This window comes from Amblyomma americanum, chromosome 2, assembly GCF_052857255.1.
Source record: "Amblyomma americanum isolate KBUSLIRL-KWMA chromosome 2, ASM5285725v1, whole genome shotgun sequence".
Taxonomy (NCBI): Eukaryota; Metazoa; Arthropoda; class Arachnida; order Ixodida; family Ixodidae; genus Amblyomma; species Amblyomma americanum.
Window position 1 is genome coordinate 144,639,239 of NC_135498.1, and position 21,723 is coordinate 144,660,961.

Genomic DNA, 21,723 nt, shown 5'->3' on the forward strand with positions numbered 1-21,723 from the left:
TTGGATGCGAAGTCTACGAGCTGCAGCCTGTACGAAGAGCGGCTGCCGCACAGTCAGGCACCTTCGTAAAAACACAGTATCCTACATATCCGGCCTGAACCCCCCGCAGGACTCTGAGCGTTTCTTTTTGTGAATTTGCGCTCAAGTTTCACAAGCGGACGACGGGGAAAGCAATCCTGGCCAATGTTAGTCTAAACAAAGTTCCTCTGTCGGCGTAAGCTTAGAAAAAAACTTTCTTGTCTGCGTCCGATAAACTAAAGAGTTTCTCCTCAGGCACACACATGGCTAACGCCTGCGTCTTGGTCAATAGTACGAACGGCAATGGCAGAATGCATGAATGGGGAGGGGAATGGGGGGAGGGGGGTCCTATAGCTCGCCAGGTCACTCCACACTTCCACGACGAGACGTCAGGAAGCCCTGTGCAGGTAATTTTTTTTCCGCAGACAAAAAAATGACAGTGGTTCGGCGTGGCTTGAACCTAGTTATATGAGCGAAAGATCTTTTAAGTATAGCCTCCATCACTGTCTCAAGTCAAATGTCAAGGTCAAGGCTTAAATTAGACACCCAGTGGTCGCAGTCATATGAACACGTTGTCATACTAACATAGCTTCGGCCATACCACCACGCAGTTGAGTTCGGTTTGACCTTGCGAGGCATTCAAAGTCGTTGTCTCATCCTCATCGAAATCGAAAGTTGTATCGATCTCGAGGTGTAGAGCTCTCGTTCTAAAAAGAGGCATCTTGCCTTTACCCCTGTGCAAAAGCTCAGTACATTCTGAAATGTTTTAAAGTAGCAGAGCTACTGCGCGCCGCCGCTGCTGAAGCGTTCGGGCACACAACGCTAATGACGCCTTGTGTCGGCGAACCTTGCTCAAGTGATGGCGGAGGTATGGCGGACATCACCAACGGCGTCGCAGTTCGTGCAAAAGGGTGAAATGGCACCATGGCTCTCAACTGCACTCGATTTGGAAATATTTCTCGAGGTTATTTCTATGCGAAAGTAACTTTAGTTTTCTTCTTTCGATACCAAAATTTTCTTTTGAAATCAGAGGCAGCAAGAAGTTCTTTCCAAGCCCCACGTGCCCGCCTTATGCTATCGACCACCTCGCGTGAGGAGCGACACAGCTAAAATGTATTAAATGAACATCGACATAAAGCAACGGGTTAATAATGACATACAGGAAAAGAAGCATCCCTAATAACAGTGTTCCAATAAGACCCTCATTTCATTAACCAAAAAAAATGCTCCGGGCGAAAACTGCTCTCAGTTAGATGAAAAAAAAAAGAACGCGAATGTCCCGCGAGTTTTTTTAGGCTAGTAGTGAAGCAGTCATTCAACAAAGTTCCCCACAAGCTTGCAGAATAAGCGGGGCAACCGCCAAGCACATAAATAAGGTGCAGTTAAACTGTCACACACGACGCCTTAGACAAGACATGAAAGTAGAAAATAGGAGTCAGTGGGCTCCGTGCTGGGCCCGCGGGTACGGCACGCGCTGATTTATATCCGGTGTTTCCGTTTTATAGCCGGTGTTCTTTCGTTTATGAGAATCGGAACAGTGTTCGCCGCAAAGTGCGGCCATGGCTGGAGATCGGCTACAGCTACGTTATATACCTGTCGGAGCTGGTTCTTCCTCACCTTAGCTCCGACAGGTATATAACGTTACGACGCAGCAGTTACGACGAGTTCAGCGTTCGTCCTGTTTCTTTTGTGTCTTTGTCGTCCTTGCTTCCTTTTCTCTGCACCTCTCCCCATGATGCCTCACCGAGTGGCCCACACGAAGGTACTAGTACCCAGAAATGCTGTCGGAACGTAAATACGCCACGCTCGGCTCGCAGGCCATGACATAAGGCGCCGGAAAAGAAAGAGGGATTTGGGCTAGGCCGCCGCAGCGCGAGCAGCGCATATAAACAGTTTGAACGTCAACGCTGTCGGAGCTGGTTCTTCCTCGCCTTAGCTCCGACATACCCATTCCGTGCTCTCTGCATTTAAGGCTTCGTGACAGAAACGCAGACGTTGAGAACCTGTTCTATACAAATTAATTGATCGCCGCCGCGGTGGCTGAGTGGTTATCGCGCTCGGCTGCTGGCCCAAAAGACGCGGGCTAGATCCCGACCGCGGCGGTCACATTTTCATGTAGGCGAAATTCTAGAGGCCGGTGTACTGTGCGACGTCAGTGCACGTTAAACAACACCAGGTGGTCGAAATTTCCGGAGACCTTCACTACGGCGTCTCTCATAGCCTGAGTCGCTTTGGGACCTTAAACCCTCATAAACCATAAACCAAACAATATAATTGAGGACTGAATCACACACCTCCACTGGTAAGTAGAGGTAGAAACAATATGAGAGGGTAGACGGCAATGCATGGACGCCGCACTTCGCGAAGCGCTATTATCTAGAGCCGAGGAGAATCGGCAGTAAGCATGGCCTGTTGCTCGTTCCGAGCATGTTTCTGGGGCAACGCATTCTCTTCGGTTATCCCTTTCACATCGTTTTTAGCTGTACAAGGGATGAGAGCGTTTTTTTAAGTGGCATCCAGCAACGGGCTGTACTAGTTTCACAGAAAATTTTTTGTGAAGAACAAAAAAAAGTCTAAACAAGTATATAGTTGCGTATGCCTCACAGGCTGAGTTCTCTCATATTAGAGTGTTCATAGTGCAATTGCTACGATTGTTTTTTCAGCGCGCGAAAATTGGGCGCAGCAAAGTTGCTTGCGAGTCCACCGACATGGGCGGGCAATGCCTGAACCTGAAGAAAGTAGATAAGTAATCCCATTTATCTCCTTGATGTGCAGGGACATGAATATCTTAATCCATTTGTAACGATCACTCTTGAAAGTGTTGCGACCAACACCACTGAATCTAGAAGCAGGCGTGCGCTGCGAAATTGTGGGCGTGTTCAAGATGCGCTTTGTGGACCTGTACGTAATGAAATCAGACCAACATATTTCTTTTTCAAAAGCAACAATTTACCAGACGATAAAAATACCAAATCATCAAGGCAAGTCTTCGCAGACACCAGGAGCCGTGTGTCTTATGGCCAGCTCTAAGTGTTACGGGGGTGAACAGGCCCGCACAACGGCAGCGCCTCTCAGCCCCGCCCGGTCATTGCTCTCGAGGCATTCGTGCCGCTCTTAATTGCGTGACTTGCGAAAGCCATAAAAAGTGGCTCGCGTAAGATTTATGACACTCTGCAGCGTGTACTGCTGATAGAACTGACTTCCGCACCCATTAGTGACGATGAAGTGAAGGTGTTTATGCTCGGGCATTTTATACTTGGGGCGTTATGCTGGAGTTTTCTCAAACATTTGATGCAAAAGAGCGTATAGAGAGCAGCTTATTCATCTGCAGCACGCAGTCAAAGAGCGAACTTTTTGGTTATGCTTTCGAAAACTTCTGAACGCACTTTTTTTTCAGCTTGTAATTATACGGAATACCAGTTATGCTTGCTTATCTTAAATACTGATGGATTGCTAAGGGAAGTGACGTAAAAAACAACAACTAACAACTAGGGCTGAACAAAAATTGTTAGGCCAACACGTGGTAGCTCCTTCCTGTATACTGACAGGGCTAGGTATTTTCAAATTGCAAGCAATTTCGTCTATAGCGCCATTGCCGCGACTTGAAGTTTGTTTTTCTGAGGGCTATTCGGCTGCCAAACTAATTATACTATCGCAATTATTTCTCGTCCATGCATTAATTACTTCTGTACAAAGGATATTTGGATTTAATAGATACTGCAACAATGACGAGTGATAATACCTGAGGGTAATTGGACACACATCTGTCAGTCTTGAAAACTGCAGTGAGGACAATACTAAGTGGTGTGCACCTATTTCTATGACAGAAAACCGATGGACTCAGAGTGGCAGGTTACATGCGTACTGACGGGAAGCCCACTCAAGGCGGTAAGGAGCCCGATAGCGGGATAGGATGATGCAAGTCAAAGATACAGGGCGCGGGCGCACATTTCTTGGCAGGCGTAATCAGTGGCCACTGGAGGAATTTGTCGCGCAGTCCACTTATTGACGTTCATGAGAGGGACAAAGTGACATCCCAAACAGTCTTAGCGATATGAGTGAAAGTGCTCGAGCCAGGAGTTGTCCTTCGCAATGTGGGTCACGCATTGCGAGTCACGCATTGCAACGACAGCCTTGAGGACGCGGCTTTGTAAAACCTTTGCTAAACGTGTTGTAAATCAGTGTCAGACTTAAACCTACATTTACAAAAATTCCCTACAGTACGTTACATTCTTTTGAACAAACATGCCCGCAGTCGTCTGGTTGATGACCATATGCGCAACACTGAAAACAATGTGTACCACTTGCCTTGGTTTGTTTCCAAGTTCCGCCATCCTGTTTCGCTGTGTCGATCTAGTTTGTTTCGTGACCGAAACTTTTTCAGTTTTTTGTATTCGTGGACTACATATTCGGTCATAATTTTTCAACTGAAAGTGCTAACATCGGTTAAGTAGATCAAATCAAAGGTACTGCATTTTCATCTGTACAAGTGTATTACGTTGGGCACCACGAAGCCTAGAATACGGTAATGCGGGCACGAGAGTATATACCTCGAGCTCACCCGAACGTGGAAGCTGCTGCCATAGTCTCTCTATTCTTATCTACCTTCATAGCGCCTCAGGGCCCTAAAGTTTGCTGATCTACTCGTACAGACGCACATCGCCTTGGAATGGATTTTTCTGGGGCATTGGAGAGCTTTTCGACGTCTGCAATCAGACACAGCCCAAATAAGAACCCGCCCTCAAACACAGCGGAGAGCTTTAAGCTTTGGAAGTGTGTTACCATATACTGGGGAAAGGCGAAGAATGGAAAAGGGGGGGGAGAGAAGGGAAAGGGAACACATAGAATGCGCGTGCGCAGAAGGATGAAAATGATGTCTGCGAATGGTCGCCGAGGTCTGTCGATTTTAGGTACTGCAGAGGCTGTCGGTTGACTTTTGCGCCATCGATCGAACGGTATAAGACCCCTGTCTAATAGAAGTTATCTCAGCCTTCGAGAAAGGCCTGGTGCTTGGCCGGCGTGAGACAGACCAAACGTGGAAGCTGCTGCCATAGTCTCTCTATTCTTATCTACCTTCATAGCGCCTCAGGGCCCTAAAGTTTGCTGATCTACTCGTACAGACGCACATCGCCTTGGAATGGATTCTTCTGGGGCATTGGAGAGCTTTTCGACGTCTGCAATCAGACACAGCCCAAATAAGAACCCGCCCTCAAACACAGCGGGGAGCTTTAAGCTTTGGGAGTGTGTAACGTCACACAGTCGCAAGTTGGGCTGTTAAATAAGAGGAACGCAAAATAGAAGGAGGAGGAGAAGCAGAAGGAAAAATGGTGAGGATAACCGGAACAACAAACCGGTTAGACGTCCCGCAGTGGGGTAAGCAAATGAGGAGATCTAAAACTTAACGAATTGAACAGAATAGAAGTTTAATTTTAAAGAAAAGGTCGTGAAGCTACACAAGGGATTCGAGATACCGCAAAGGAGGGCTACGGCTGGGATTCAAATGTGCGACGTCGTGGGTAGTAGCAGAGCTGCTTAGTCACTCAGCCACCGCGCTGTTTTTTTGTAAGTAAAATACCCGGAGTTGTCAACGGCCAGCGGAAAATAAAAATGCGTGAGTGTACTAACAGAGACTCCTCTATGCTAGGAATAAGTTTGGGCTTGCCCACCTTCTATTCCAGACAGCGGGTAATCCGCTGGTGACACTGTTACTGCAAACTGTTAATAAAAAAAAAACTTACAGTGTTGGGGCGACACTATCAAATGTTTGTTTTTCTTCTCCCCCAAACTGACGAGATTTGGGGAAACGCTTCAATGGATTGCTTGCTCAGGTCATGTTCTCCTTGCGGTGTTTCGAACGAGGAATATAAATGTTCGAGGTCACCATAACATTTCTCATCGCAGAGAGGGCCAGTAAAGATAATAATAGATTGCCTATGAAGTGCGGAGGCTGCATTAAAACAACTTACACACCAAACTGGGACTAAATTTGCCGAAAAGCTCGGCTTTTAGTACGTGGCCGCTCATTATTCTGCTGGCCGCGGCAGGTACAACGTCTTTGTCGTGACTGATCGCATCAGTGCTTAACCGGCAGTAGTAGTTTCTCGCTCCTATCCGCGGAAGCTAGCAGTATCGTGCGCATGAAGGGCACAAAAACGTACGGTAATAACGATGATTATCAGGAAGGACGCCCCCCACAGTTGAATGGTTTGTAATTATTCGCCGAGACAACCGGTTTAGATGAGCGGAAAAACGCCTTTATTTACAGAACGTGACTGGGCGTTCAGTTTTGATAGCTCCATCCCAGTGTATTCCGTAATTTCTTCCGCCCTGACCATGGTTTAATGCTTGGCGATATAGCCTCTATGAGTATGAACGGCAACTCAACCCCCGCAGCGAAACGCTGTTCTTTCCGGGTGCGTTTTTCGGCGCGTAGTTCTTAACTGAAAGAGGAGGCATAACTAATCAAGATAAGTAAGAAACGATCAACATGGCAATCGCGATTGTTGCCGTCAAAATGCTGGGATGGTCAGCTTCGACAACATCGAAGGCTTGCACGATCAGATCGCTCAGGCGCATGCGGATTTGTTTGCTTCCTACGGCTGCGATGCACACCAGACAGTAATTGCTCAGCACGTCAACTACCTCGGACTGGCCAGCAACCGGTTTACTCAAAGGATGAATGCACCGGGATGTCCTAGCTTTCGTGCATAACCACTACCCATGAAAATACAAAGTAAAATGAAGAAACAAATAATTTTGAGCTGTGTCTGGCTCGACGTGCATTTTGTGTGGCTATTGCGATGCGCGAACCAACCGAGGCAGCAATATTCATCTAAGCGTCTCCGCTCTTTCAGTATGCCCATGAATAGAGTTAATGTCCAAACGCTGTCTTTCCATGGAGCTGAACAGCAACGCGCGGATTGAGAAGAGACGATATTTCGGGTTTACGATATCATCTGGCATTGCACAGAAACCTACTAAAATACCTCTCTGTTAGCATGCATGTAACAGAAGCAAATTAACACGCTCTAACAGAAAGTCAACTTCCAAGACTTCCTTTCTTTTTCTCAACCTCCTTGGATTAACTTTACGAATAAAAGTAAGGCCACTAGAGCGGTGCGTAAAGCGGGCCCATGACCAACTTGAAGAGAACGGTACAAAATATGAGCCAGGTTACCAGAAAATTGCACGTTTCTGCACATGTGCTACACTCCTCAGTCTCTATGAGGGCTCTCTGAGTGCACAGCGCCAAAGCGAACAATGACAAGGCCAACGAAAACACATTTGGTACTTGCAAAATGCATTTTCTTTTGTGCCCATGAAATACAAGGATTCAAGAAAAGACAACAAAAACGTTGTGAGGACAGTTGCAATGAAAAGTTGATTGCTATGCTGGAAACGTTACGTGGCGCCAGCCATATTCTTTATAATCCGGTGGTTAGTAGAGGACGGTAGCAGTGCTCTGAAGAACTTTCCAGTGACCAAGTGCCATCCAACCTAACTGTCCCGCGCGTGTGCATTAGCGAGGCCTTTGACTGCCACTGAGCTGCAGGTGTGCTTCGCTCAGCATGTGCTCTTCCCGTCCTTGTTCCTTGCGCGAGCAGTGCAAGCTAGCAGCTGCCGAGTGCGGGTGACATCCGCACTGGCCGATAAACGCGCCGACCCCAGACACCCGGCATCCGCCCCCTCCGTCCGGCCCCGGCACGCGCGGCGGCAATGCCCCGGATTGTCTCCCCCCCGCCCCTCTGTGTGCACTCTCGCTGCGCGACAGTCGCCTTCGAACAGTGAGCGACCGCCGTCGTGGATCGCAGTTATCAATTCTCCCGGTGTCGTAATCGCTTGCGGATCACAAAGTGATTTCTCTGGTCTTTGGGGTTTCTCATCCGCTCACATACAGCGGCAATCAATAGGAAAGGGATCAGTTTGGCGTCGGCCCAACACGTCTATTAAGTTTTGTATAAGTGTGTGACAATCGTTCGTTCTTTGAAAAGGTTACGCTGAAAGACAGAGCAACAGCTGGGCCCGCGACGCTCGTATATATTGTTCTAAATTTAATATTCGCTCCAGTAGGACACATTATCAGAGTATGTTAAACATAAAGTGATTGCTTAATATTGTCACGTAGTGGTGACTGCCGTCCGACAGTCAGCAAGACTGCGAAAAGAGCTTGCAAAACAGACTTTATTGGGCGCATCTAACTAGCGCGTTTTAAGAGTACTAACGGGTCACGCCCATACGAGGACAAATGGTGAGTATGTAAGGAGGTTTAGGCTCGCTAAGACTAAGGTAGCTGTCGGTGTAATGCAGCTCGCAGTAATAAAGAGATCTCTCGAACACTACACGTTACCCGAGATGAGCGCGTAATGATAGGCGGAGATGTCGACGTACGCAGAGGGCGAACCCAAGAAAGCGGCGCGGAATAGTGGGCGTGTGTCACCCCAGGCAGCGGCGCGTGTTCCTCACGCCCCCTTTAGATTAGCCAAGGTTGCCATTGTTCTCGCGTAGAGGCCGAGAGTTGCACCGAAAAAGCACCGCTGACGACGCCGCGCCGCGCACGCGGGCACCAGAGGCTGACATTGTTTCGCCTTTGTTCCTGACATTGAAACCGAGCGGCACCTTCTTGCGGCAGCGGTAGACCGTGCGCGGTGCGGTGGCCGTTGTTCGGCTTTGGCAGTGCTTTCGTTTCCGGAGCGCCCCCAGAAATGAAGCACTAGAGCCGTGATAGTGAACTCTCTTCCAGCACCGCTCAATGACTGCAGACATATTTCATTGCGGGAATCTTAAACTAAGAGGCTAGGCTCACTCAGTTTTCGTTGAGGCTTGCAAATGTAGCGTTGTAGAATATACCCGTGTGTTATCTAACTTAGCTTGGCTAGTCGAGAAATTAATTTCGAAAAATTAATTGGTTAATTATTAAAATTAACATAATCAGCTCCTAAAGCACGTCTCTTGTCTCAAGTTCGGAGAAAGTTCGATTGAGAAACTCCGCTTGTCACCTTTACGGTAAACCTCCGAGATTTTAGACTGAAGGAAGTGCGCCCTAATACGTGATTAAATACCCCGGTACCTCTTCGAGAATCCGGAATATTTTTTTTTTAACTGAACAGGGGAGAGGGCGCCTCCGAGATTGTTCCAAGCGGCCGCACGTAACCCAAGTGCACCTACCCACGTAGTCTATCCCTTTCCCCGGACGAGGTCGGAACGTCTGGAGCTGTTTCTTTTTCCGGATCTTCTCACCCGGAGGAATTCGAGCTGTTACAAGCATTGATCTCGTGCTGAATCGACCAGGAGCGAAGCGCGGACAGCGTGAAAACCGATGCCGCAATGATCCGTGAAGTGGAGGCAAGCCTGCACTTTGCGAAGCGGGCAGGCGCGGCTCTTCTTCGCCCCCCCCCCCCCCCCGTCATTCACGGACGCGCGCAACGAGCTGCATCCGCTGTTCCAGTGGGCGGTCGTCCGTGTGCAAAAGCGAGAGAACAACATGAGGCCCGCGGCGATCCGAACAAGGCCCTCGTCCCTACAGCGAATGCAGCCATACTTCTAACGCCTCTGACATAGCTTCCACGGTACGCGTACTATCAGGTCTAACACGTCGGCGGAGTTTCGTCCTTCGACGTGCAGCAGAAAGTACTTCACACAGGGGGGGGAACAGGTTACTACATCTTATCTACTACCCATGTAGGTAACTGTTAGCTACATGTAGGTAACTACATGTTTTCGACTTTCCTACACTTGCAGTACCTCAAAATGGATTTCGTATCGAGAGAAACGATTTCACATAGCAATCGAGTTGCAGTTGACATGCATAGCATCAGGGAGCCGATACCTTTAGCGCGAGAGCTTCTCCATCCACGACAGTACTCACCTATACGAACATCTAATTAGTTGTAGGTTACTTTTTCCAAAAGCCGCTGCTCGTGTGATTTTTGATGGCGGCTACAATAATCTGTATAGCCGCGGGTCGCACGGCTTCGGTCATGTCCTCGACGTACGACAAACGGGAGGGTTTTAACGTCGCCATCAGCGGTGTTTATCCGGTCACGCATTCCCTCCGTAGACGCGCGGTGCAGCTCGGCCTAGCTGTTCGAGACGACCACAGCTCGTCACTCCTCACTAGTGAGATTAGCGACGTTTGTATGTGGCGGGCAGCTGTGTACAGAAAAAAGAAATTCCCTGGCAGGCATGCAGGTCGCAAGGTGCGAGAGACCTGCGACGGACGGGAGCGTACATTCACGGCCCTTTTCGAGTTGTAACAATGCGATGAAGAATTGCACTCGTCCCAGAGAGCAATCCCAAAGCCTCGCACAATGGCGGAGAAGCGTATACCTTGAAAACGGGCAAGGCGGCGGGGATGGCTGATGCTCGGGGCAGGCCTCTGGCGCTTCGAAGCAAAGAAGAAACACGCCGCGCAGACGCACACATACGCACGCAGGCGCAAAGAAAACCTCTTCAAGGAAGCTCTTTCACTGCCAGACAAGGAGGCGGCGGCTCGTCTAGGAAGCGCGGTGCCTGCCTGTTTGGGCGCCGGCTTTTCTTCCCCGCTGACTCAAGCGGCCGCTATTCGGCGACGGCACACGCAATTGAGCAAAGGAGAAGCAACCCGAGAAGACGAGCCGCGGGGCGCCTGGGTGCCAGACGGCTTGACCGCGAAAGCTGTCTGAGGTGTCTGCCCCTGCAGCGTTCTGCGCACCGCCCGAGCGAAACTTGCGTGCATTCAGGACCACACAGAGAATGTGCAGTACCGCAGATTCTCTTCGGTTGCCGTCAGTTCGCCGAAGTACTGGATCCTTCGAGAATTTATGCGATACAATCATGGGAAAACTCGTCAGAACGACCCGATTCCCTGCTCAGTACAAACTTGCGAAACGCCAGCGTCGACCATGGTTCGCGCTTGATTTAATGGAAGTTAAACGAGTCAAGAAAAGCCACCCCCACTCCCTTTTCGATCACTTAGTAAGTGCATGAATTTGTACCAGAACGGAGCTCTCACTGTTTCGTGCAACAAGCTCCGATCACACCTTCTGCGTGCTGCAAGTCATGCTGGTAGCTGCAGCTCGTCTTAGGGTGTGCATGAAACGACCTTAGAGCATCGCCTGGACGTTTGGCCCATGCAGCGCGTTCCACAGTGCACACAACTGTTGAATCTCGCCTGCGGCCGACCGGGATGAGCGTTGGGGTCAGAGCGGCCGCTGGCGGCGGCGCTGCGTGATTCAGCTAGGCCACAACAGCGGTAACGTCGGGGCCACGCGGGCGGGTATCGTGCCATCCCGACTGAATGAATGGGGCGACAGGCGCCGAGCCGCTTTTTCGCCAGATTAAACGAGGTCGGCACTCTACGAGGGAGGCCGTAGTAGTAAACGCTGCGCCGTAATACGAACTGAGTGATCTCGTGTTGCGCACGCTTTGGAATACTTCTTTTTCAGCGGTGGGATCACGGTGCCGGAGCTTCCGTAGAACTGCGCGCCTGGAAGGCCACCTTTTCAGGAACGCTACTTCGATCAAAGCGGCTTGATACAACAGAAGTGTCGAAAAGACACTCCTGAATGGAAAACTCTACTACTGCAGCAAAGAAGAGGTCGGATTGCCTTCCATTCTGCAACTTTGTAACCTTCAAGGTATAGTATTCTTCGTGAGTAGTTACCTTATTTCGCTCAACCACCGCAAGTAATAAACAACTCTTATTGAGGCATCTTCGTCTAGACAGTGTTTAGTTGTATTTATTCTCTTCTATTGATTCTGCAGTTCTAGGAGCATGAATCTCTGTTTGGGAGATCTTTTCCGCCCCCCGAGTGCAATGGCCAGTGACAGAATTGTGTTGATCAATTTGTGCTGACATAAAAGGAACCAATGGTACAATTCTTTTTTGAAAGTCATTATTATTTGAGAACCACAACAGACAACTTAGACCCAGAACAATGACGTAACAAGAGCTTCAAAGATACGTCTTAAAATATACACGTGCAGAGTTTGAGAAGAAACTTCCCTGGTTCGCATTGACTACATAAAAGCAATGTATATAACGCATTGCTATCGAAGTGCAATAATGTCCGCTTATTGCAACATATGCAGGACAAGCATTTTCAGTGATACGTTAAAAAGCTTAGCAGGCCAAACGAAGCGTACAGGCAAGCGCTCACACGAAGAGGGAACAAGAGAAGGTGCGGGAGAAAGAGCAAATGCTAGTAGTGACCTTGTAATCGTAGGAAACGTTCAAGCAAGCACTCCCTACAAGAGATCACCCAAGAAGATTACAGCGAACCAACTTGCGTTAATAAAGACTGATCTGTGCCTAAAGCACAAATACAGCAAGCATTTAAGTACGTATATTGTCCAAAGGTGGCAGACCATGACACCTGACGTGAAACACTCCATTTTTTATGTATGTAGAATAATAACTAACTGTAAAAAGGCAGACAGTATGATTATGATTATGGCTGCCATGGCCATAGCGTACCATGGCTCACTGCAATTTCCTTTACATAAGGTAGGGCGAAAAACCCATTTTACAAGCGCATCCCGGAGGAGCCGAGGACCAGCGCAAGGAAAGCTTGTACCCATTCGCCGCCGCTTGATAGCCGCCGGCAATGGTTTCGTACGGTTTGATTTATGTCGACTCACGCTATGAGGGACGCCGTAGAGAAAAGCTCCAGAATAATTTCGACCGCCTGTGTTTCTTTAACGTGCACTGACATCGCACAGTACATGGACCTGTAGCATTTCACCTCCGTCGAAATGCGACCGCCGCGGCCGGGATCGAACCCGCGTCTTTTGGGTCAGCTTCCGAGCGCCATAAACACTGAGCCTTCGGCGGATCCGGCGGCAATGGGTACAGAACCTCGCACCTCTCGCATACTAGGCATATGACCAAACCATTAGGCCACCGCTGCGGTAAAACGGCATTATAACGACATTGAAATATCTTCGGAGGTGACTGTGTACGAAAATCTTTTTCTGTCGCAGTTTCGAGTGCTCAGTAACATGTATCAGAGAAATGTTTTAAGGGAGCGTTCACTTGTAGACCTAAGAGTTTAATAGAGATAGGCTAGAAATTTCTTCGAAGCATTCCGCAACGTTTAGAAAGATACAAAGTGTATGTACACTTCGTACATGTACATGTACGCTTAAAATGGTCGAAACTATAGGCGACTGTGCATCATGTTTTTAGCAATAAAGCACTAGTAACTACCAAGTACAAGTTTATCGTGGTGTTGTGTCGACGCGCACACAAAAATATTTCCTTCAATACTTCACCCAGTACAGTCACCACAGCGCATAATTTTTCAGTCCTCTACCAAGTACAAGGAAATGAATAGAATTCACGTGGAACAGGCTCTTTGGTACAAACTGTCAGGCGATCATCCGGAAGTCCCATCTGACACCTCCCATACATGCAACATTAGAGACCTTTCTCAATGCGTTAGGCGCGCAATGACCACGGCAATAATACCGAAGTGACTGCAATTCTCCACCGTCTCATTATGATACAAGCCTGGTATCGCTCAAAGAAACTGCGCACGCGTAGCAGGACGAAAACGTAGGAGGAGAACTAAAGGTAACAAAGCGCTTGAAATTAATGCTGATCAAAGGCGTGCAGCCACACGGAACAACGTCACGAGTCGACGAGACCTATCCACAGGCCTGCCAAGGCCGCTAATTAGCGCCATAGCTTAGGCCGCTATGGGAAAGTGCTGCTAAAATACAAAGTGTCATTTACGGCAAAAAAAAAAGTCTCGATCTTTCTTAGGAGGTCCTCGTGACTAGACAGCTCTTAAACAGCATTTACTGAAGTGTTTCGGGTTACAGATCCCAAATATGAGCTGAAATAATTTTTCACATTGTAATTTTTGTACATTCCCCTCACTTTCGAGCCTGACCACCGCTGCCGCTAACTCATATCGCCGACATCTGGTTCTAGACCGCACCTGGCTCTAGCTTCGCCCTCGCAACCCATGCGAATGTATCTTGGTACAGCAGCATCGGACGGTGCGTCAGTATGACGCACATACAGTAAAAGCAAAGCTTTCGGAAGGAGGATATACTAGTACGGCCTCAGGTGAATTTAGGGCGGTACAACGTGCAGGACACAAAATCTCCGGTGTTAGCCGCGTTTTTAAACAGGAGATCGCTTCTGATATCTTACAATCTGAGCGCCAAAACTTTGTTATCAATATCCTGTTATGCGAACACTAACTGGCGATGCGTAATCGCGTCTTGAGGGTCCGTGAAACTTGCGTCCTGACGCAACCAATTATGACCGCCAGCCATGTGATTTTTTTATCGCGCTCATTTTACAGAGAAAGAAGGCCGAATAGTAAAAAACCGCGGCCCCATCGCGAGGTCTATGCCGGGAATTTCGACATAAAGCATTTAATAATGTCTTAATTGCGGAACGGGCATGTTCATATACTCCCCAATCCTTGAATTAAGGTACTTGTTTTAGAAAAATTTCAACATTAAACCTGGGCATTCGGTATCGAACACCATTGGAGACATGCAAAGTGCACTTCAGTTTGAGGTATTATTACCCTGGGGAGCTATGGTTTATTTCCAAAGCTTATTACATCAAGCTTCTGAGGGACTGTATACAAAGAAGCGGTACATAGTTCAGTGTTCATTTGTTCCTGCCTAACAAGACTACTTAACCAAATCTAATCTTCTTCCGTAAAGCCCAGCGATCATGGACTTTCCCTGCCTCAGATACAATCGATGAGAATCTTTTAAGTAACGTGGATGTACCGTGTGGCCAAGCCAAGCGACCGAGCTGGTTCGTTAAGAAATTTTGCAGTATAAAATCTCTTGCAAGGAAAAAAAAAGCTGTGTCCGCCCTGTTCTGGCTATGAGGGGTGCCGTAATGAAGAGCTCCGAAAATTTCGACCTCATGTGGGTTTTTTAATTCGCACTCACAGTGGTGAGCAGCCTTGTCTAGAGCCCGCCGACGGTGCTCTGCGGAGTAAGTCAGCGCCGTCTAACGTTAGGCTCTGGGCTTGCAATATATGTCCCGTGCGCATGCGCCGCCAAAATAAAGCGGCGCCTGCTCGATGGTTCTCGGCCTCGTTTCCTCTCAGTGCTAGCGCTTCACGCCGCCAGGGCCGCGCTGAATATTATGTAATAGCGGCCGAAAAACCAACGCGTTTCGCGCGAATCGCAAGGCGCCTAGGCAAACAAGTGCAAGTGTTATCGAGTGATCGCGCGTTTCAGAAGTGGGAGCGGATGATAGCGCGTTTCAAACGCACCAGGCTATGCGTGCGAGAATGGGGCTTAGTTGGTTGTTTGTTGTCCGTTTTCGTTTTGTCCGTATAAGGTTGGCGCGTTACCACCACGCACCATGCGCGTTGCAGGCATATTGTTTGACTGCGTGTCTTTGCGCGTGTAACAGCTACAAGGGACCCTGTATTTGGCATCCGTACAGATCTAGAAACTTGGATGCAGAAACGCGCGATCATCCGCTATCACTCGCGCTTACTTTCCTGGCCGTCTCGTTGCACTCGTGCATGGAACACGGCGGCATGGCGATGCCCTGGCTACCGTCACAGCGTCACATATGCAGGCAGTGCGTCCCTGGCGGCACGAAACTGACTCGAAAGGTGGGGGCTGGACAAGGAAGCGATGAGCAGGCATCCCTCTGTTCTTGCCGCGCATGAGCACGGGACGCATAACTCAAACCCAGAGCCTAACATTAGATGGCGCTGACTTGCTCCGCAGAGCACCGTCGGCGCGCTCTAGACAGGGCTGCTCACCACTGTACATCACACAGTACACGGATCTGAGGCGAAATGTGACCGCCGCGGCCGGTATAGAACCCGCGAGTTTCGGGTCAGCATCCGAGCAGCACAACCACAGAGCCACCGCGACGGCCCTATTCATGATGTTTACACCAAACAGGGTGTGAACCACAAGTTCATAAAAAAACGCATTCAGATAGTAACAAACAATGATCACGTTCTACTTGCCTTATAGCTGTGTGCCTTCCACAAGAAGAGAACAAAAAAAGCGCCACAACACAGCGAAGAACTTGACCCGCTAGCAGAAAACAAAGCGCAGAACCACCTAAGGTAAATACTACTTGCTTACGATTTTAAAGAATCGCACTCGATTCGAAGCCATGGCTTCTGACACAACCCGCCATTGCGCCAAGAAACAGAACGCACTTTATTAAAGTCGCGCATCAAGCCGCTACAATGTCAATGGCTGTGAGCCCCAAGACTAATTCATCGTCCCGTTGCGTTGACTCCAGCAAGGTACTGTACGATGCAGGAGTCGAACGAAATCCATTCGTGGTTTAGAAAAAAATTCCAGCATTCTTTAGAACCTTTTAATCATTCATACCGTTGTAGACAACACATTTCTCCGACTAGCTCGCGAAAATGCATTCCTATTAAATGGGCTTAGCACGAAAACTACACAGGCCTGAAATTTTGTTGGCTCCACATATTCCTTTGTTGGATTTCGGCGCTGAAAAAACAATGCTTTGAGAACGCCCACCAGATAACGGCAAGAATATTGAATTTCTTCGCTGCCTTCCCTTATCTACTGCGCTGCACTTGCCGCCTCGAAGCATTGGGTTCTTATCCTCCTTGGGCAAAATTGTCCGATAATTCCCGATTGCAAGTGTTTCATCATGTCTAACCAACGCGAAACCGCCTACAGCAGTGTAGCCATTTTCTTATTTATACGCTGCCGCAGCAATTAAACAGTAAAGCTTCAGATCTTAAGTTTCGATGAATATAGAGAACTCGGCGGGTGCTAGATAACATGCGCGTGTACGCCGCTCTAGCAAGTGGCTGGTTGATCTAACCACTGCAGTCATGCAGCAGGCTCAGCTACACTCGAACAATGAATGATGCGGTTAGGGGCGTCTCGTGTTTCACGTTGCAAGCAGTTTTTTCACTCACCTTCCTCTTCCCCTCCTCTTTATTGTTGTGAGCTATGCAGTGCTCGTTTCTTTAATGGGCCGGGCCGGCCGGCTGCTATCTGTAGACGCCAGGGGTCCTGGGCAACGATGCTGGCGGGTGAGAGCGCAGTGCCCTCTCCCTCCGGCCTGCCCATCAAAAAGGGCGCTCGCCGGAGGAATCGCTGCCCAGTCGCGCTCGTCCGTCCTCGGTTCGTGGTCGAAGAAGCACCCTCGCTCCACAACTGCCGCCGCCATGCCCGTCACCCTGTACAACCTGCCCGGAAGCCCGCCATGCGGCTTTGTGCGCTCGCTCGCCAAGCACCTGGGCGTGGAGCTGACCCTCAAGAACCTGGACTTTGCCAAGAAGGAGCACCTCGCCGAAGATTACCTTAAGGTGTGTGGGTGTGGTGTGCTTTTTTCTGTTCTGTATGGATATTTTTTTCTCCGTAGGGCGCCAGAGGCTAGACACTATCCCAGTTTTAAGTTCAATATACCCTTAGGTAGTGTCAGCCATGAGCGTGGGTGTATTCGCTCCTTGTTGCGTAGCAAATCTACACACTGCTGTGCTTCACAGCACTTGCACGTGCTGCGGTAATCGTGTTCTAGGTTAGTAATGTCCTACATGGTACGGCTCTGTGAATTCGTTTTTGACGTAGAGTTTTTTTGTTCATGGTTGATCCTTGATACAGTGATGGAGAATCCAGCATCCTGTGATCACCATTGTTTTGTTTTCCGTGCTTATGGTGGTTTCCCAGTCATATTCTTCCGTCCCCTATATGGCCAACTCGTAAAATGCGACCCGTCCAAGCCTCTTTCTCGTTTTGTCCTTTACAGCGCTTCATTCGTGTGCGTACTTGCAGTACCCCTTTTCTGACATTGCATAGTTACTAGCCCTTCTCCGCCTGCATAGATTCCGCTCTGCTCCCGCTTGCAAGTTCCAGTTTCATTTCAGAGCATTGCTATCTCTTGCTGCCGCTCTGTGCCCATTTCATTGCGTTCGTAACCTCCTCCTGCACTTTTATCCGTAGGGTTCCTATTTCCTCTCCGTAAATTTCATTGGAGTCTGCCTCTTATAGCTTGCAGTTTTGTTCACTTCCGCACTGAAATTTCCGCCTCGGCCGTTCTTCTTCAGTACTTCTGTCCAATTCTTCGCGGTTACACCCCTTCATACCTCCACCCTTTTCCTGATCGTCTGCCCTTCACTCCTTGCTTCTTCCGCTCTTTACTTCCGTAGGTTTTCATCACTGCTTGCTCTTCCTGAGCATCCCTACTTCCTCATTTCGCCGCCGCACTCCGTCACGACTTGCCATTCTTCCTATTTCTGATCTCTCGCCCCGCATCCTCCTGTCCACCTTTCTTACGACCCGCAGCCTCCGGTACTCAGTGGATTTATTTTTTTCAATTGCGTTCCCATGCACTTTTTCCAAAGGTAATCAGTGGGACCAGCTTTGCGCGCTCGGGGTGACAGCAACGCACTTGCACATAGTCTCCTTTCCCTCTCAACGGCATGACATACGAAGCCTCCGCCCCTTGCTTTGCCTGCAGTCTTCGCATTTTTCTTGCTGATTTTTTTTTCATTTCTCCTTTTTTTACCTCTTCACCTTCGTTCTTTTTACAGCTGAACCCCTTCCACAAGGTGCCGACCCTTGACGACGACGGCTTCGTGGTTTACGAGAGGTATGTGTCCGTTTCTCTCCCCGTTTCACTCCTTTGCACTGCCCTTGCCCGCCACACCTGGGCGGTTTCTTTCAAGTGCTTTTCCTGCGCCTGCGCGCCGCTCCTAGCCTCCACAACCGTGCATGCCACTCGGCTCTAACCTTGTCACGTGCTCTATATCTCGATGTTCCCTTGGGCTGCTGTGACGCCGAGCTCAAATCTGGTTCCCTGAGGCAGTCTTCGTGCACCACAGCTGAACAATAACCTCCATAGACTCCGCGTTCCATGTGCGAGTAAAGACCTTATGCGGCTCGGCTTGATCCCGCCCGCGTTCATCGTGACACACAACACTGCAGTTCTCGTAATGCCACGCGCCGCCACATCTCTGAACACATTTCACCCTTCCCGCTCTGTATCCCCATTGCATAGCTGGGTCGCCGCGGTGGCAGAATGGTTGTGGTGCTCGGCTGCCGGCCTGAAAGACGCGGGTTCGATCCCGGCTGCAGCGCTCGAATTTCGATGGAGGCGAAATTCTAGACGGCCGTGTACTTCGCCATGTCGGTGCACGTTGAAGAACCCCAGGTGGTCGAAATTTCCGGAGCCCTACACTACGGCGTCCCTCATCGTCCGAGTTGCTTTGGGACGCAAAACCCCCATAAACTAAACCAAACCGCTCTACACCACCTGTTCTGACCTTGCGCACCTCTTCCGCCTTCCCACCTTCCTTCATGCCTCTTCCGTGCGCCGTATTTCACCGCTTTGCATCCAAACAATGCGCGTACTCCACTCCAGTCTTTAACCGCGCCGTTTATTCTTCTCCAGCAACGCCATCGCCTACTACCTCCTGCGCAAGTACGCACCGGAGTCTGACCTTTACCCGGCTTGCTACAAGGAGCGCGCTCGCATCGACCAGGTCCTCGCCGCTGTGGCCAGCACGATCCAGCCTCAGCAGCTGCTCTTCTTCGTGAGTACCTGTGACGATTTCTATCCCTTGTTCATACAGCCTTGTCCAGCCGCCAGTTCCAGTCGTGACTACTATCAGTGGTGCCTTATTTGCGGCTCACCCTCACGAATCTACCGGTCTCCGCCACTTGCACCAGCGACGGATTTCAACACTTCCCCTTGCTTTTTCTTACTCATCGCTGGTTACTTTGTCACAAATACGCGCATCATGGTTCCTTTCCTTCTCTCTTCTTGCAGCGCCCTCGCTTCTGGGAGAACACAAAGCCAACTGAGGAGGAGGTGACGGCCTTCGAGCACAATGTCCTCCAGAGCTTCGAGCACCTCGTTGGTGACGGCAAGTTCGCCCTCGGTGACAAGCTTACCCTCGCTGACCTCTGCCTGATCTCCAACCTGACCATCGCTCTTGAGGTGAGGCTTTTTACCAATCGCCGTTTAATTAACTCAAATTACTTTGCTTACTTCTTATGCCGCATATTAGCTATTGCTGCTTTGTGTAGTCTAATGATGCGTGCCCCGGAAGTCCTCATGCCACTCTTGACTCTCTCAGGCTCTTATCACTTACAATGGGTATCGACACCTTCAGTGGCAGCCCTGCATGCTTTGTTCTTGCCTTTCTGCGCTGCACTCGACATCTGTTCATGCAGTCGGCGACGCAACTGTTCATTATATGACCCTTTTTCAGAACGGCTCCGTTGACACTGCCAAGTTCCCCAAGCTGGCAAGCTACTACGAGCGCGTCAAGCCCGAGCTCGCCTACTTCGAGGAGATCTACAGGCCAGCCATCACGTACCTTCAGCAGCGCTGGGCTGAGCTGAAGTGAAGTTCGCAACGAATGTCTTAGCCGATTATATTCCCTACTTCAAGCCAAAAACATCTGCAATAAACTACTGTTCTTTGACTTTATCACTTTCCTCGTCTTTGAACTATTAACCCCCCCAAACGTAGTTTGCGTAATCTCCTTACATCGTAATTTCACTTTCCTAATGCGTTGATCTCTCCGACACTGCGTCATACCGTGGCTGGCGCTTCTCTTCCTTCCATCGCAGGCAACCGCGAACGCGAATAAAACCGGCTCGGATAATGTTGTTCTCGAACAATCCGTCACAGCTTTCAATATTTGCAGACGAATTGCGTCGAAATTTCACTGCGCCCACCAGCACGCTAACGAAAGTGGAGAAAGTGTGGCATTTAGCTGTGAATAGCTTGCGTTGTTCACTTGCCAGTCTTCTGGTGTGAGCTCGGTGTTGGGAAGAGTCAGGATTAGACCTCGACTCAAAATACACCGCATAAAATGCTTTCCCCACTTCCGTTTTTTAACAGTTTCTGAAACTGGTGAATAAATTTCTGAAGATGCTGACTTTCTGCAGGTCCTGCGCGCGTAAAACAAACTTTATTTGCTAACAGCCACACGGGCAGAGTGACTAGTTGACGCTACGTGTTCAGTGGTCGACTATGAAGCACGAGCCTGCTGTAGCGCTCTTGCAATGAGCTTTACGAGCAATGAGTGAACTGTTCATAGCAGTGTTGGAATGAGCTGTGACGTCGTTTTCAACAAGGCGAAGAGTTTTCGTAGGATCTTAATCGCGAAAGGGAAATTTTGGAATCGTAGTGAAGCTAAAGGAGTACAGCTTCCCGAAGAGGCAGTTGAATTTGTGCGTGCGGTGAATTTTCGGAACGCACCTTCAGTAGAACTTGACGGCGGGAAATGGCAGCAATTAAATGACGCGCAGAAAGGTGCTGCAACACGATTTCTGGTTAAACTGCGGTTGGTGCGTACAGGCTTTGTTTTTTAAATTGGCAGACAAGTAATCATGCAAGAGAGTAAAAAACGGTGGTACACGCAAGGTTTAGTTCTGCCCTCTAAATTATTTCCTAGCGGAAAGGAAATATCGTGTAGCTCGTGGATGCTCCTGCTGTGTCACTCTTTCCCCTCATTGTGCTGCTCTAGTAATGCTGCTTTGTGTTTCAGGACGAAACCAGGAAGATCAGAAAACCAAACTAAAGTAAATGCCAGATGGTTAAAGAGGGAACGAACATGGCTCTGTATGGATATATGTACCAAGCTCCAAAGCGGTTCTAGTATCGATTATCAGTGAGTACATCTAGAGATAGCGAAGCGCCGATCTTCCCCGATCTCGCTGCTCGGCGTGCAGCAAGTGTGAGCACAGCAGCTAAGTCGTGGTTGAAGAAACCTT

General features: G+C 49.2%; 1 protein-coding gene across 1 annotated transcript; it reads left to right on the forward strand.

The window, feature by feature from the left end:
* The first annotated feature begins 17,084 nt into the window (after positions 1 to 17,084).
* On the forward strand, positions 17,085 to 20,431 carry LOC144121850 (glutathione S-transferase 4-like). The gene is made up of 5 exons (XM_077655266.1): positions 17,085 to 17,303; positions 18,528 to 18,586; positions 19,388 to 19,529; positions 19,766 to 19,936; positions 20,211 to 20,431. Exons 1-5 carry the CDS (start codon positions 17,163 to 17,165, stop codon positions 20,346 to 20,348), a joined length of 651 nt encoding a protein of 216 aa, XP_077511392.1. The 5' UTR covers positions 17,085 to 17,162; the 3' UTR covers positions 20,349 to 20,431.
* The last annotated feature ends 1,292 nt before the right edge of the window (positions 20,432 to 21,723 follow it).

Coding starts and splice junctions, on each gene's coding strand:
- LOC144121850 (XM_077655266.1), top strand. CDS start 17,163: ATGCCCGTCACCCTGTACAACCTGCCCGGAAGCCCGCCATGCGGCTTT. Junction 17,304..18,527: donor TCGCCGAAGATTACCTTAAG/GTGTGTGGGTGT, acceptor TTCTTTTTACAG/CTGAACCCCTTCCACAAGGT. Junction 18,587..19,387: donor GGCTTCGTGGTTTACGAGAG/GTATGTGTCCGT, acceptor ATTCTTCTCCAG/CAACGCCATCGCCTACTACC.